Source organism: Semicossyphus pulcher, unplaced genomic scaffold (genome assembly GCF_022749685.1).
Source record: "Semicossyphus pulcher isolate SPU_LCO1_2020_fin unplaced genomic scaffold, fSemPul1.0.p SCAF_2, whole genome shotgun sequence".
NCBI classification, from domain to species: domain Eukaryota; kingdom Metazoa; phylum Chordata; class Actinopteri; order Labriformes; family Labridae; genus Semicossyphus; species Semicossyphus pulcher.
Genome location: NW_027211693.1, coordinates 28461899 through 28478082, shown reverse-complemented (window position 1 = coordinate 28478082; position 16184 = coordinate 28461899). Strand labels below are relative to the sequence as shown.

The 16184-nt window shown below is 43.5% G+C and overlaps 1 protein-coding gene across 5 annotated transcripts; it reads right to left on the bottom strand.

Annotated features, from left to right (window-relative positions):
* Positions 1–8510: 8510 nt before the first annotated feature.
* On the bottom strand, positions 8511–12793 carry slbp (stem-loop histone mRNA binding protein). Of its 5 annotated transcripts, none has more exons than XM_069670062.1 (8): positions 12636–12793; positions 10732–10860; positions 10516–10629; positions 10362–10433; positions 10133–10255; positions 9788–9943; positions 9574–9682; positions 8511–9043 (listed from the first exon to the last, which is right to left on the bottom strand). In XM_069670062.1, exons 1-8 carry the CDS (start codon positions 12692–12694, stop codon positions 8972–8974), a joined length of 834 nt encoding a protein of 277 aa, XP_069526163.1. In that variant the 5' UTR covers positions 12695–12793; the 3' UTR covers positions 8511–8971. The 5 variants fall into 5 exon arrangements, with proteins under 5 accessions (XP_069526163.1, XP_069526164.1, XP_069526166.1 ...); XM_069670063.1 differs by having other exon boundaries at positions 10362–10427; XM_069670065.1 differs by lacking the exon at positions 12636–12793 and adding an exon at positions 12034–12158.
* Positions 12794–16184: the final 3391 nt, after the last annotated feature.

Here is a 16184-nt window from a genome sequence, read left to right as displayed (position 1 = left end):
GGGTTCCACGCTCACACACCTCCCTCTGGCTCTCCTCCTTGCTCTCCTCCTACCTCTCCCTCTGGCTCTCCTCCTTGCTCTCCTCCTACCTCTCCCTCTGGCTCTCCTCCTCAGCACGCCACCTGGACTTCGGTCCTTGTCCACCGCCCCGGTAAGTCCGTCCCCAGGCTGATTCTTCGGAGGGTCCCGGCAGCAGCCGGGTCCTCTACCTCTGGCTCTCCTCCTCCCTCTCCCTCTGGTTCTCCTCCTCGCTCTCCTCCTCCCTCTCCCTCTGGCTCTCCTCCTTGCTCTCCTCCTTGCTCTCCTCCTTCCTCTACCTCTGGCTCGCCTTCTCGCTCTCCTCCTCCTTCTCCCTCTGGCTCTCCTCCTCAGCGCGTCACCTGGACCGAGGTCCCCGTCCCCGGCATGCGCGTCCTGAGGGTGAACCTTTGGAGGCTCCCGGCAGCAGCAGTAGCAGCAGCCGGGTCCTCCTCAGGTACCCCACTCGGGTTCCACCCTCGCACACCTCCCTCTAGCTCTCCTCCTAGCTCTCCCTCTGGCTCTCCTCCTCCCTCTCCCTCTGGCTCTCCTCCTCCCTCTCCTCCTCCTTCTCCCTCTGGCTCTCCTCCTCAGCGCGCCACCTGGACCGAGGTCCCCGTCCCCGGCATGCGCGTCCTGAGGGTGAACCTTTGGAGGCTCCCGGCAGCAGCAGTAGCAGCAGCCGGGTCCTCCTCAGGTACCCCACTCGGGTTCCACCCTCACACACCTCCCTCTAGCTCTCCTCCTAGCTCTCCCTCTGGCTCTCCTCCTCCCTCTCCCTCTGGCTCTCCTCCTCGCTCTCCTCCTCAGCACGCCACCTGGACTTCGGTCCTTGTCCACGGCCCCGGTAAGTCTGTCCCCAGGCTGATTCTTCGGAGGGTCCCGGCAGCAGCAGGAGCAGCAGCCGGGTCCTCTCCCTCTGGCTCTCCTCTTCCCTCTCCCTCTGGCTCTCCTCCTCGCTCTCCTCCTCCCTCTCCCTCTGGCTCTCCGCCTCGCTCTCCTCCTCCCTCTCCCTCTGGCTCTCCGCCTCGCTCTCCTCCTCCCTCTCCCTCTGGCTCTCCTCTTCCCTCTCCCTCTGGCTCTCCTCCTCCTCCTTGCTCTTCTCCTCCCTCTCCCTCTGGCTCTCCTCCTCCTCGCTCTCCTCCTCCCTCTCCCCCTCCCTCTCCCTCTGGCTCTCCTCCTCCTGGTTCTCCTCCTCCCTCTCCCTCTGGCTCTCCTCCTCCTCGTTCTCCTCCTCCCTCTCCCTCTGGCTCTCCTCCTTGCTCTTCCTTTTGCTCGCCTCCTCGCCCTCCCTCTGGCTCCCCCTCTAGCTTTTATAAGGACTTTGAGGTGAGCTCCTCCTCGAGCTCCTCTCCCACCTCCTCCTCGGGCTCTTCTTCCTCTTCCTCTTGGAGCTCCTCCTGCAGCTCCTCTTCCTCCTCCTCCTCTTCCTCTGACAGTTTCAGAACTGTTTCATCACGTCGGTCCTGTGTAAGCTCTTCCCCAGACAGGTTGCCCGCCTGCCTGACGCTGACGGAGGAGGAGCAGTGGCCTGGTCTGGAGCCCGAGGATCCGGAGGACGTGTGGGGACTGAGGCAGAGGAACCAGCAGCATGGAGGCTCCGGACGCAAGCGACCTGCTGGGGAGGCAGAGGGACCCCCTCCACCGAAGCGTCCTCTGAAGAGCTAAGTGCCTTCACATATATAGATAAGATAGAACAGGTTAAGTTAGTATAAGTTAAGTTTAGTTAAAGGTATAATAAGTAGGATTTTATCAACAACACATTCAAACTGGGCCCCTCCTCCTGGGCTCTTTGTCACCAGAAGCTCAGTCTCACTCTCTTGTGCGAGAACAAGCCCACCCCACCGAGCTAACACCGACAGCGTCACGGTTACCTTTTGCGCTAGCATGCTAACCGCCAGTTAGCCTGTCCTACCAGAGGCACCTACCTGTCCAACAGAAAGAAGGCCAGCTCTGCGTCGCTCTTTCACCATGTTTGCCGGTCTGAATGGGGCCCAGTTGCTAATTTGAACCACTCCCACACTCACCTATACGCTGTGATTGGCTCAGGGAACCACAACAGCGCCCCTCCTGAAAACGTCCTGTGTAAAGCAAAACAACAGAATAGATGCAGAGGGAAGGGTCTCACAAGGGTCTGCACACACACTCACCAACACACATGTACAGAGACCCATAAGTGATGACTTATAGTATATTACATTTGTAAAAGTCTGTATTTTATTTTTCCAGGAAAATCCTACTTATTATACCTTTAAGTTAGTTTAAGTTAAGTTAGTATAAGTTAAGTTTTGTTAGTTTAAGTTAAGTTAGTATAAGTTAAGTTTTGTTAGTATAAGTTAAGTTAGTATAAGTTAAGTTTTGTTAGTTTAAGTTAAGTTAGTATAAGTTAAGTTTTGTTAGTATAAGTTAAGTTTTGTTAGTTTAAGTTAAGTTAGTATAAGTTAAGTTTAAGTTACTATAAGTTACGTTAATATAAGTTAAGTTTTATGTTGCTACTGGAACATTAAAAAGGTGAGTTTGATTCCTACAGTATTTCATTTATAAAATGTGGATGGGATTCTGTTGATTTGTATTTTCTTCAGCAGGTCTTAGCTGGACATCCCCCCCCCCCCCCCAGAGGAGCGTAGGCCAGACAAGATGTAGGACAGCCCCAGGATGATGAGCCCGGAGAGCCGGAGTTAGCTGAGGGAACAGGCCCGTGACGAGAGAGATGAGGACAAGATGAAGGACCGCTCCGAGTAACCATGGTAACTTGAAGATGAATGGCTCTATACTAAATGTCTTCATAAGTATAGTCGACTTTTAGAGATAACTATTGTAATATTGCTTTTCTTTTAACCCATACACTTTATATTTTATATTTTCACTTATATACGAGTTGTCTTTTTGTATTTCTCTAATTTTCTACTGTATTTTTGGAGCTATCGGACACTATTATTTCCTTCAGGATTAATACAGTTCTATCTTATCTCTTATAGTACTTTGTTTCTAAAAACAAATGCTATTACTTTTTCAGAGGATCCATGAAGTGCTCTAATTCAAGTCTGTCTTCACGTAACTTCAAGATGGAAAGGATTGAGAAGAGCCCAGAAGAGCCCAAAGACGAGGAGCAACCCCAGGACGCAGAGGGCAAGAGAGACGACATGAAGAGCAAGGTAAGGAAGAGAAGTCATTTTATCATGCATCATTATCATCACTTCTCCTGTATCACTGTACAAACCTTAAAGATGGCTCTTTAGACATTGTAGTTTCTGCTCTTCCACTGGAGCTCGTCTCCTAACTTTACTGTCCTTTCTCTTCAGGTTCCAACAGCCCGGCCTCATTGTGCAGTCTGACAGTGAACACAGAGGGAACAGCACAGTGTCTCCTCCCTGGACTCAGCAGCAGAAAGCAGCAGAAGAAACAAAGAGTCTAAACTGCAGAGAAGATGCTCCGATCCAGAGACGTTTTCCAACCGTACGGTTACCCAGCTGATGAAGAGGAGATCCAGGAATAAATGCAGAGGAGCAGCTGAAAGACACAGGAGAGCGACGTGTCGACATGCAGGCTACGCTGAGAACACAAGTAAGTGAAAGGTCCCTTTCTCTTCAGGTCGTGGGCCTAGATCAGTTGTCCCTTCGTTGTCTGCTGTTAGTGCAAAATGCAACCGCTCGTCTTTTAACTGGAAAAAGAAAGCGTGATCGCATAACACCAGCACTGGCCTCCCTCCATTGGCTTCCTGTCCATTTTAGAATTGATTTTAAGATTTTATTGCTTGATTGTAAAGTTTAAAATGGGCTGGAGCCACCTTATCTAGCAGAACTCCTGCATCTGCATACTCCAGTTAAAGCACTAAGGTCGACAAATCAGATGCTCCTGGATGTTCCCAGATCTAGACAGAAAAACTGTAGGCGACCAAGCATTTGCGGTGGCTGGCCCTAAACTCTGGAACAGCTTACCTGTTCATGTACAAACTGCTCTGACCCGAGAAACCTTTAAGTCACTGCTGAAGACACACCTCTTCTAGTTGGCGTTCGACTCGAGTTGAGTCTGACACCTTGACTTTATTGTTTTTCTTTTATTCTTAGTTGTTGTTTGCACTTTGTATTCTTTTAACCTGTTTGTACTCTTTGAGCCTGTTCAGCACTTCGGTTAACTGCGGTTGTTTTAAATGAGCTATAAAGTTTGACTTGACTTGACTTATCCTGTATCACTACACAAACCTTAAAGATGGCTCTTTAGACATTGTAGTTTCTGCTCTTCCACTGGACCTCGTCTCCTAACTTTACTGTCCTTTCTCTTCAGGTTCAAACAGCCCGGCCTCATTGTGCAGTCTCACAGTGAACACAGAGGGAACAGCACAGTGTCTCCTCCCTGGATTCAGCAGCAGAAAGCAGCAGAAGAAACAAAGAGTCTAAACTGCAGAGAAGATGCTCCGATCCAGAGACGTTTTCCAACCGTACGGTTACCCAGCTGATGAAGAGGAGATCCAGGAATAAATGCAGAGGAGCAGCTGAAAGACACAGGAGAGCGACGTGTCGACATGCAGGCTACGCTGAGAACACAAGTAAGTGAAAGGTGAATAATTTGTGCAGCTGCGTCTTAAATGTTTAAACACTTTGCTCATAGACTTTGTCTGGCTTGTTAAAGTTACAGAATATTTATAGTGTGTCATGTGGTGGCACATGTGATGATTTATAGTAGATGAAACTTTTAAAGATGATTATCAGACTATTATATTCACTCATATACGAGTTGTTTTTTTGTATTTCTATAATTCTACTGTATTTTTGGAGCTATCGGGCACTATTTTGTCCTTTGGGATTGATAAAGTTCTATCTTATCTCTTATAGTACTTTGTTTCTAATAAAAAATGCAATTTTTCAGAGAATCCATGAAGTGCTCAAATTCAAGTCCGTCTTCACGAAACTCCAAGATGCAAAGGATTGAGAAGAGCCCAGAAGAGCCCAGAAGAGCCCAAAGACGAGGAGCAACCCCAGGACGCAGAGGGCAAGAGAGACGACATGAAGAGCAAGGTAAGGAAGAGAAGTCATTTTATCATGCATCATTAATTTTCAGGCCATGGGTGCTGGGACAGGAAGTGAAATGACCCTTGAGATCATTTATATTCACAGACATGCATAGTACTTCCTTTTGGTGGTAGCAGATGTGATGACTTGCAGTAGATGCAACCTTAATAGACTATGTCATTTCAGGCTGAGCTCAGGCAAACTGTATAACATTGAGATACACATATTTTTATTCTGCAACATGTGTGTATTTATCCAGCTAACCTTTGTAATGTTGGTCTGTTTCAGCAGAGAGCACAAAGCAACTGGAGACAACCCAAAGAGGCGGAGGGACGAGTCAGGAGACAACAACACAAGACTTGCACAATGTTGCACACAGCGAGGCTGCAAAAAAAACACCTTCTCAAATAAATGTCAAAAACGTTGAAAACTCTAATCAGGTTACTATTTGGTTTCCTTAAATATGTGGAACAGTGTAACATTCAAACTCTGCATTATTGAAGGTATTCAGAATATGAATGACTTAATGCGCAGTAACATTTTCCTGCAGTTATCAAACTCAAACAATTTCAGATCTTAAAACAAAGGAATGAGTGTCACTTAAAGTGATGGGTTCATTAAAGCCCAAACAAGCATTCATTTGGGTAAATTATCATCAAAAAGCCATTTATTTAATGAGTTTTGAGACTTCCAAATGAAGACTTCGTATGTGTCAATATTGTGTCAAAAATAACAAAACAATGAAGGTACTCTTACCGTGCAGCCTTAATTCATCTGTCAGCACTGGTCCTGCAAAACTAAATATTTAACCCTGTAGTGACGGTGATAATAAATTCTAAACGACACAATACCAAAGATCGTCCACTAAATGGAGCTGTATGTTCAGTACTGAATATGCTCTCACCAATCTCACTGGGTCCTCACTATCATCATGTGTGCAAAGCAGGGTTATCATAGTTAAGGAAAAACAATTTGTTAACTGAAATAAAAACGAAGCGACGGTTTAAAGAAAAAATAAAAATAAAAACTACAATTACCAGTGCGACACGAACTACAGCTAAATAGCATTGCAGGTAAAATCAGCCCCGGGTACTTATACACCGAGCTCTGCTGTGGGTCAAGCAATGTTAATGGTTCATGGTGTACAAGAATTACATGGCTTTGCACAATATGGGACATTTAACAATGGTTTTGTCAATCATATTTGATGCATTCTTTCATCCTACGTTTTTCAGCTTCTTTAAATCAAGGCTTTCCTCATAATTGCAGAAAAACAAAAACAAACACTAAAACTAAATAAGAACTACTAAACTAAAACGAGTCAATGTCTAACTAAAACTAAACTGAAATCAAAAACCAGACAGAAAGAATAAATTAAATTAAAAATGTTAATTTAAAAACTATAATAACTGGTCCAAAGTGGTGTGGTCAGCTCTGGTGGAAGAATCAAACAGGTTAAATAGTGTGAAAACCTCTCCTGATTTTGCAGAGACAATCGAGAGGAACACAACGTGGTTAGATAAAACACTCAAGGGCATCAAACCACCTTTTTATAACAAAGTTAATGTGTGTGTGGTAAAAAGTGTTTACCTGCTGTTTCTGCATCGTGCCTCGGATAGTCTGCAGGCCATCAGGGAGGAGACTGTCCACTTCCTCAACTTCTCAGTGACAAAGATCAGCCTCAGAGGAACATCAATGGCGTTAGATACCTGTGAAGTGTAGTCCACCAAAGTGTTAAGTTTACTTACTTGTAATTGCCATTAGCATGTCTTTTCATTCACATTAACAAAGATGTAAATGACATTTAATTTGAAGTAAATATTAGATTAACATACGTATATTCAATTAAGCAAGTTAAATGGGTCCAGGGACAAAGGAAAGCAGGCTTTTTTCGCTTTTCCTTTTGGTGTGGAGTAAGTGTGACCAGTTCTAAATATCACTTGTCATTGTTATATATATTTCTGCGAGGGACAAATGACAGCTTTTCCTTCTCTATAACAATCTGAACTCAGGTTTAATACCTCACATAACCATAGCAGAGAGCTAATCAGCTGATAATGACATACACCTGTGCGACGGGGCCTTTAATAACTCCTATCACCGTCAGTGCAGTGATATGACTCTAAAAAGCCAAGCATGACCTTTGATCCCAGCTAAGATATATTCCAGCCAATGCAAGTGTAACACACAAAGACAATGATTTAGCTGGTGATTACATACACTTAACAAAGTAACACAAACGGAGCAGGTCTTCTGCCAAAGCTGTTTTAATAGGCGTCACATGGAGGAAAAGGCTCCCACTGTTAAAATCCTCAGTCGTCCTATGTGGGTGCTTCAAGACACGCTCACCTCAAGCTTTTATTCCATCAAGTGCTGACATGAGTCAGTTGGTATTCAATAGTGTCAAATGTTTGTCCACAAGTTCAGCATCAGTTCAGTAATTATCACTGACAGATGTCAGCCCTGTCCTCAGAACACGGTCGTCCGTCTTGTTTGTTAGTTAAAATGAATTCACTCACATGTTGATGGATGAGACTAGTGAGGGGAGCTGTGCCAGCGTTAGTCTTCCTGTGGTTTACCTGAGCTCGGAGCGATGGCTGAATTAGACCGTTGCCTATGTCGTAAGAGGAATCTGCAGCTACAGGCTAGCTAGCATTCAGCACTACCTAAATCAGCATTCCCACTAATAACAATAAAGAACCGAATAACAATAGTGTGATTGCTGTATCAGCATTCCCACTAATTACAGTCCCCGTCAGGTAAAGGCTGGAATTACACTGTCCCCCTCAGGTAACAGCGGGATTGATGCAACTGGTCACAAAATAGTCCCAAAGTGCTGTATTTCCTTGGACATTTTGCAGATAGTTTTGGTCAGGAGGGTTTTATCATGTCTTCCATAGTGGTGGCTTACTTTGTTCCGCTGTATCATATTTGTTCTATTATATTACCTGGTGTTTTAACACATTTTATTGTCCCTTAAATTGTGTATTCTCTAATTGTGGCAGTCTTTAGCCCCTTTAGTCTTGTCATCTGTTATTTCTATTTTAATACCAATAAAGCAACTTGACTCATATTCAGGTTTATCTTGAAACATTGTGAGTTTCAGCATGGACAGAGCTTAAACACTATCCGACATAACTTTGCTCCATGTTACAACAAATATTTCACACAAGATTACCTGCAGATATCCATCAGTGCAGGCAGCATACAAGCCAGCTGTTGGCATACAATACCCCATTATGTCAGTAAATCTTTTTGGTGTTACATAATATTCAACACTGTATTATTAATAATAATAATAATAATAATAATGTTAATAACATAAATGATGTTTCCATCAGGTGCAACAGAAGTGAAAGTGCCGTTGTGGTTCTCCTATAACCTGAGCAGAAGTGATTTTCAGTACCGCAGCAGGATGACAGTCACAGTCATAAAAACGAAACATTCAGTTTTTCTTTTTTTATTTCAAAGTCTTCACCATGAAGCAAACAGCAAAAAGAAACAGCAACATTAGTATTAAAAAAACAACCAAAGTAAAAACAAATCACATCTCAACCTGACTGAAGTGAAAACGCTCCTCAGTCCTTAAAACACACACACACCTGAAGAAGAAAAAGAACCAGTCTGAAGAAATTAAAGGAAACAGTTTGGTTTCAGACGTCCTTCAAACAGTCAGTTCATGTGCGCCATGTGTCAGGATGTGATGTCACACGGGCACATGACAAACGTTTGCGCCATCAGTGCTTTAATATAACACAAGTGAAGTGACCCAGCTGGAAGAAGCTCCCTGAGAAGATCATTAATCCATAAAAGAATCCAACCTCTGGATTAAGAAGCAGTAAAATAAACTAAACACTGTGCCGCAGTGCACACCTGGAACAGATGCATTCTGGGTAACATGGAGGGGGAGAAATGGATGAACCCGGTTGTATATTATAGAAGAGCTATGCCATATCAGGCTCTGCGGTGGGTTCCGTTTTCTGGACTTTAACTGGAGTCCCCATGCAGTCTTCATCCTGAGCAGGAGCACACACACACACACAGACAGACACGGGTCAGTACAACATGTTTAGAACAGTTTTATCTCCTCTGCTTCTACACATCTTAAAGTATTTAACACTACACAGCTCAGATCAACAGCACCGTAAACATGTACAGCTGGCACACTGAGCGTCTGCTGTTCCCACCTCTTCCACTCTTATTATTTATCAGCTGTTAAAGTTATCCCTGACCAGGTGACCAGATTATCCATTTGTGTAATTTATTCTCTGTTGCAGTTTGTTCTTGTCAATGTATTCATGCAAGTTTTCATATAGGAGGACGTCGTGTTGGACTCTGATCAACGGTTTCTAACATTTTAAAGACAACCTTGAAGATTCCAGTTCTGTTCTCTTTGGTGGCACCTAATATTGATAAATGGTGATTTAGGGGATATGTTTCCCACATATCTAGACGTTCATGGTAAAGTAAAATAACTGCCCAGAATATTATTCAGTTCAGTCTGAGCTTCAGATCTACTGAGCAGCAGTGTATGAATCAAACTGACCTCCAGTGACAGGCTGCGAGTGCTGATCGGGGCTGGTGCATTCTGGGAGTCTGACAGGGTGGGGAATTCCAGCTCAATGTCCATGACATCACCGAGACCCAGCTCGTCTCTGCAGGAACAGACGACACACAAGTGAACATGACAGACAGCTGACTGAACCTGTACAGGAAGCGTTCTCTGTGTTCCTCCTCTTTAAGACCACAAGTCTTCTTACATGTCATCGACGGTCTTATCCGGCCCATCCTCGCTGGGGGGGTCCCAGGCGTGCAGCTTCACCTTCCACAGTTTGATCTGCTGGTCCCACGAGCGGCGGCTGTACTTCCTGAACTTGTTGGGAGTCTTTGGGTGAACTCCGGCTTGTCGCATGTGTCTGCAGACAGACGGGAAGAACGGACACAGAAGGGTTAACGTTTAATTAATGTGAGGAACAACATGATTAGCAGGAATCTTCAGACCATGTGACCTTTATTAGTCTCTGACAGAGACCGTTCCTCAAACTGTGTGCGTGTGTGTGTGTGTGTGTGTGTGTGTGTGTGTGTGTGTGTGTGTGAGGACATACTTGGGCACTTCTTTGATGTACCGGTCGTAGGCCAGTGTGTTCTTGCCGTAGTTTATCTGTTTCTGTCGCCGTAGCAACACGGCCTCATCAGTCTCCATGTTGTCTCCCTCTCTGGAGTCACAGCTGCAACAGACACAGAAACATTCACACTCACATCTACAGCAAGTGTTCAGTGTGTTTCATGAACACATGAATCTTTACGCGGAGACAGTATGAGGAGGTGCTGTACCTCCCAGAAGAGCCGGAGGAGGTCCTTCTCTCTCTCTGGGTGACGTCTCCTCCCAGTATCCTCCTCCTGTAACTGAACACACCATCAGTGAGTAAGAGCAACCTGCAAATGTGTCAGAGACTCAAACAGTGAGACAGAAGCAGAGTTTAGTTACCGCTGCATGTCTCTGTGCACGTCCCTCCTCATCTCCTCATCCTCCACCTGACTGCCCCAGTCCGACCGCCGCCCACAGCGAGACACCGGCCCGCCGCTCTCTGGAGTCGTGAAACTGGGGAGCAAACACACCAGAATGAACACAATGAAGGGAACGAACATGTTCATACTGTATATTAGCTAAAATGGGATGTGTAGAGCAGGTGTGTGCTCTTACCTGTCGTGTCTGGTATCAGTTCCGTTTTCATCCGTGCGTTTTTCGCTACCCTCTGTGTCCTTTTTCATCCTCAGACTTCCATCGATGCCTCTCTTCCTGCAGTGGGACCACCGAGACGCACCGTGGCTCCTGCACAGGCAGACACACAACTGAGTTTAATATTTATATAGAAGCAGCATTTCTTCATTTTAGTAGCTCTACATTACAAGAGAGGTTTAAACACATACATATTATACAAACCCCATTTCCAAAAAAGGTTAATTGGTAACAGGTGATAGTACCATGACTGGGCATAAAAGGAGCACTCCTGAAAGGCTCAGTCGTTCACAGTCAACGATGGCGTGAGGTTCTCCACTTTGTAAAAGACTGAATAGTCCAACAGTTTATGAACAACGTTCCTCAACGTGCAATTGCAAGGAATTTTGAGATTTCACCATTTACACCAAAACCCTGCACGTAAGGGGCAAGGCCAAAAACCAACATTGAAGTCCAGTGACCTTCGATCCCTCAGGTGGCACTGCATTAAAAACCTACATCATTCTGTGATGGATATTACAACGTGGGCTCCAAAACACTTCGGAAAACCATTGCCAGTTAACACAGTATGTCTCTGCATCTAGAACTGTAAGTTAAGACTCTGCCATACAAAGGCATTTCAGGGACATCCATGCTTATCTCAGCAAGACAATGCCAAGCCACATTCTGCACGAGTTACAACAGCATAGCTTCACAGACTGTAAAGAGTGCAGGTACTGCATGCAGTCCAGACCTGTCTCCCATTGAAAATGTATGGCAATGGCAACCCCGCAGTGTTGAGCAACTTAAGATGTACAGCAAGCAAAAAGGGGAACAAATTCAATCTTTCAATACTTCAACGATTAGTGTCTTCAGTGCCCAGATGCAGAGTGTTGTTTGAAGAAAAGGTGATGTAACACAGTGGTGAACATGCTCCTGTCCCAACTCTTTTGGAGTTGGGGTTTGTACATGAAGGTTAAAAATGGATCTAAATATAGTGATCTATTGATCACACGTTGTTTTTACATCTCCTGGGCTGTAAAGTGTTTGATCTAAATGTGATCTCAGTAACCTGTATACATGCTAACAACAGATATTTAACCTATATCCAGTTTAACAGAATCGACGTCATTCATTTAAGAGTAATCTTCTCCCGCCATGATTTCCTACTTCCGCTTCATCAGACAGTCTGTGGCGTTACACTATTCTCCCTCAGAGCCTGGAATTACTGTTCATACATATTAACACCGTCTATACTGATCATGGTGTATAATAATGGGAACTGACCTTTCAGCTACCTGCATACATGACGTCGGAATCAACCCACAAAATTACTTTACCAGGAGCTAGCTTGTGGTTACATTAGCGGTTAGCTAACAGTTTAGCGCCTTTCTGCTCGGCTCTTCTTTACACCAACAATAACTGAGCGGTGCTAACTACTAACATGCTACAGCCCTTAAAGTAGCTTTCTAACGTCATCATACATAAGGAGCTAGAACTTCCTGTAGTATTTGAAGCTAACGCGGGAAAGCAGAAGGTGAACATTGAGCCTTTAGTGAAATATGAACAGAGAGCTTTCAATACAGTTGATTAATCATTCTCCCTCTACCATGAAATATTTTGATAAAAGTTACAGTGTATAAGTGTCGGTGTTATCTTGTCTAACCTTTCCTTGTTTTTTAAGTTTACTATGTGTGTCTGTACCTTGAGAGAAAAGAAAACCCAGAGCCAATTCCTTCTATGTGCCCACATACTTGGCCAACAAAGCTGATTCTGAACAACACAAGGACGTACCTCTGGAAACAAAAGTTGAAGCTAACCGAACACAGTGTCTCCATCAGTGCACAGACACAAAGACGCTGTTTCCAACAAAGTGAATCATAGTTTACCTGCTCTCATGTTCGCCGCTGTGAGCTTCACGTCGCTTTCCTCTGTTCCACTCCGACATTTTAATAAAAATCAGAACAAAGCGCTGTTCTAGTGTTTTAGTGTTTCAGTGCGTCTCTACAGCAGCCTACCGGTCCACAGATACCCGCCAACAGTGAAAGACGCGCGGCCCCAAACAATCCAACTGGTCACATGACCGGAATGGGCTGTCTTCTTCTTCTTCTTCTTTGAGTTTTATGGCGGTTGGCAAACCAGCTTAAAGGTGTGTCAGTACCCCACCATTCCCGGCTGCCCGATCCGTTTTGCGCATGCGCAGAAGTATCTGGTCCAGAAATCTGTTCCACGCATGCGTCGCTCAACTCGAGAGAATTGTGTTGCCGTGCAGGCGGTGCAGGTGGTCAAATTGGCGTGTTACATTAGATTAGAGAGTCGTGTCATTGTGTTGGCTGTTAAATTAGCTAGTTTTACCAAATTAGCTAATTAGTAGGGAAAACACACACACACACACACACAACAAATTGACATTGTGGGTGCTACTGATTAAACTGAGACAAAAGTAAAACATTGTAGTGCAGGTGCATTATGTCCCCTCCTTGACCCCACTCGTGTCAGAGTTCAAAGAGTTTGCAGGTAAAATAAATGAGATTTCAGACAATATAAAACATTTCTTCAAACCACTGGAGAATACCATCAAAGTGGTGTCATCTGCTCTAAAAGCGGAGCTCATGAGAGTACAGCCAGTTCTCTCTTTGCCAAAGCCATGCCGACACATGTCAATGTCACACTCACATGAGAAGATATATTTTTCATGCCAAAACTCTCTTAAAATATTACATTTTCCACTGAAAAAAAAATGTCCGCCATGTTTTTTTGTTTTAGCCAAGGGACACTTGTCAGTCATGTGACGGGATGTCGGCCCATAGAAAAGAATAGGGGGAAAACGTAGGCATCTCACACATTTTAGAGCCGTTATTGTGAAACTAATACGTTTTGCACCGTGGACCAACGTAGACATTGCACATTTTGATGTGAGACTGGGTTGCCACTGACCATCCAATCAGATGAAGCTAAACCGTCCAATCAGTGCACATTGCTTCCAACTTGTGCTTTCTGCAAATCCGGTCAACACAACTGAAGTGCTCTAGGCCTGGTAGCTTTGAGCACTGGTAGCTCGTAGCTCAACCCAGACTTTGCGAAATCTCAAAGTTGAAAATATTGTGGCACAAATTTTAAGTACACAAATAGTTTTTACTGCTACAAAAACTTTTTATTCATTTGCAAATCTTATCTGTGTGCACAAAATATTTCTACACTTATTACAAATTCATAAACATGAATGTGTGCAGACATGTTTTTTTTTATGCATTCACAAATGTAGATATGCATACAAATTTTTTTCACATGCACGTAAACGTGAAATACAACTACAGGCTGTGAAATTATTTGTGAACATTATTCTGTGATCTCAAAATCTTTTTGAGCAGTATGTGACTCAATACGGAATGCAATTCTACTGGTGCAATACGTTTTTTTTGGTGACTGTGATGCACGGCACACAATTATTTTTGCCGCAAACTAAGAGACGCAACTTCACAACTGCTGTTAATATCTTGGTGAATGTGTGATGAATCTTGTGACAGAAGCAGATTTCCTAGTGAAATCTGGTTTAACGTTCTTACGTCTTCAAATAGTGACTTTTTAACCAGTTTGAATGTTTTCAACGGGGGCCAGAGTCGTCTCTTTAACGTCTTTTCAACAGCATCAAATTGAATACAAAAGCCTTGTTTTTTTTCCCCCCAATATATTTATTGCCATTATCTTATTATATCATTACATTAAAGCAATGTTCAATAACAATTCAACCGTTGAAGACCAAAAATGCCAACATTGCACACTCCTACAAACACTACAGAAGCCTTGTTAAGTAACAGCACTTAGTTATTTGTGTTAGTTGAAGGAATCCTCAAATTTTCTCATCCATTCTGTGGGTATATAATATTAATTCTCCACTAGATGGCATAGACAGATCACACATTCTGATTTAGGCAGTAGACGTACTCAATAGACCCTGACTGTGTTGGATTGCCTTTTATTAAGAGACGCCTAAATTTCAGGATCATGAGAGATCATACTGAAAGGCATGTTGACATGTTTGTGTTTGTCGTTAATAGTGCAAGTACTGTATATTAGAATACAGAATTTTTGTATACATCTGGTTTTAATAAAATTGCATATAGTAAGTTCAATGCAAACGGTTAAACATGTGATACATATGTAGGGCACATATATGTAACTATACAAATACTTCCTAATATATATTATTTATATGCAGTTATTGGATTTTTTGCCGATATCCGATATGCCGATATTTTACAACTCATTTAGCCGATTACCGATACCGATACCGATATTTGCAGAGATCATCAACTCCCTTCTGTATTGGAATTAGCGTACAGTATAATGGTGATACTCTTATCACATTTGTTACAATGGTCGGGGTGACGGGTCTTGAGATGGTTAATCAAGTTTGTAGTGTTGAAAGACTTTGCCTTGGCTCCTCCTCACATCACTGAAGCTGAGCAGTCATTGCAAATAGCAGTTTTGCTATCTATTTCGGACACTTTGAAAAACTTCCACACCACGGACATTTTGGCTTCTAACTCTCTCATGCTGCAGGTAGACACACGTGACGTCATCACGCTGTGCCACGCAGGTCTTCTTCGCGCCGGGGACATTGCGCCGAGGTCGGGCATTTAATCAAGTATGCAGCAGCCCATTTTTTTATCGGTTAATTATATCGGCAGATATCGGTGTGTTGGCCGATATCCGATAGTTCATTTTTAAGCCAATATCGGCCGATACCGATAATGTGCCGATAATATCGTGCATCCCTAGTGTACACACATATATATGTCTTTATTGTGGACATATACATTATGTACACATACTTCCATCCAAATGCACGTCTATATACATATCAGTCTACATTTGATTTCTTTCACACCTGTTATACCACATTATCTTTTATTCCATTTCACTCTCTGTTTCCCCCCTCATATAGAAAAGCTTTGAACATTTAATAATATCACAGTGAGTGCAGGCCGGTTAGGCCAGTTCTCAAACTGCTGTTGTGCCTTGTTGGGAGCAAGCCAGTTGTGCTTTGGAATAATTTTTCATTAACAGTGTGAGAAAATGGGAGAGAGAGTCATCAGAAGTCATTTATTAACAAAAGAAGTGTGAATATTTTACAACAGGAGTGAGGCAACATACAACTGACAAAGGGCCTGCCTGTGGGTGCTGCTCAAATCAATAAGAATATCAAAAAGAGGACTCTAAAAGAGCTAGAAAATCTATATTCTTTCTTAAAGTTAAACAAAACTAGAAAAACCTAACTAAGCTAAACTAACTGAACCAAAGAAGTGAAACAGCATCCCCGCACCAAGTGAGAGTGTGTACCTAAAACTAAAATACCTGGCCCAGTCGAGGCACTGAACCAGTGACTCAGACGGCGAACAAAGTAAGAAGTATACTAAGTACAGTAATAAATAGAC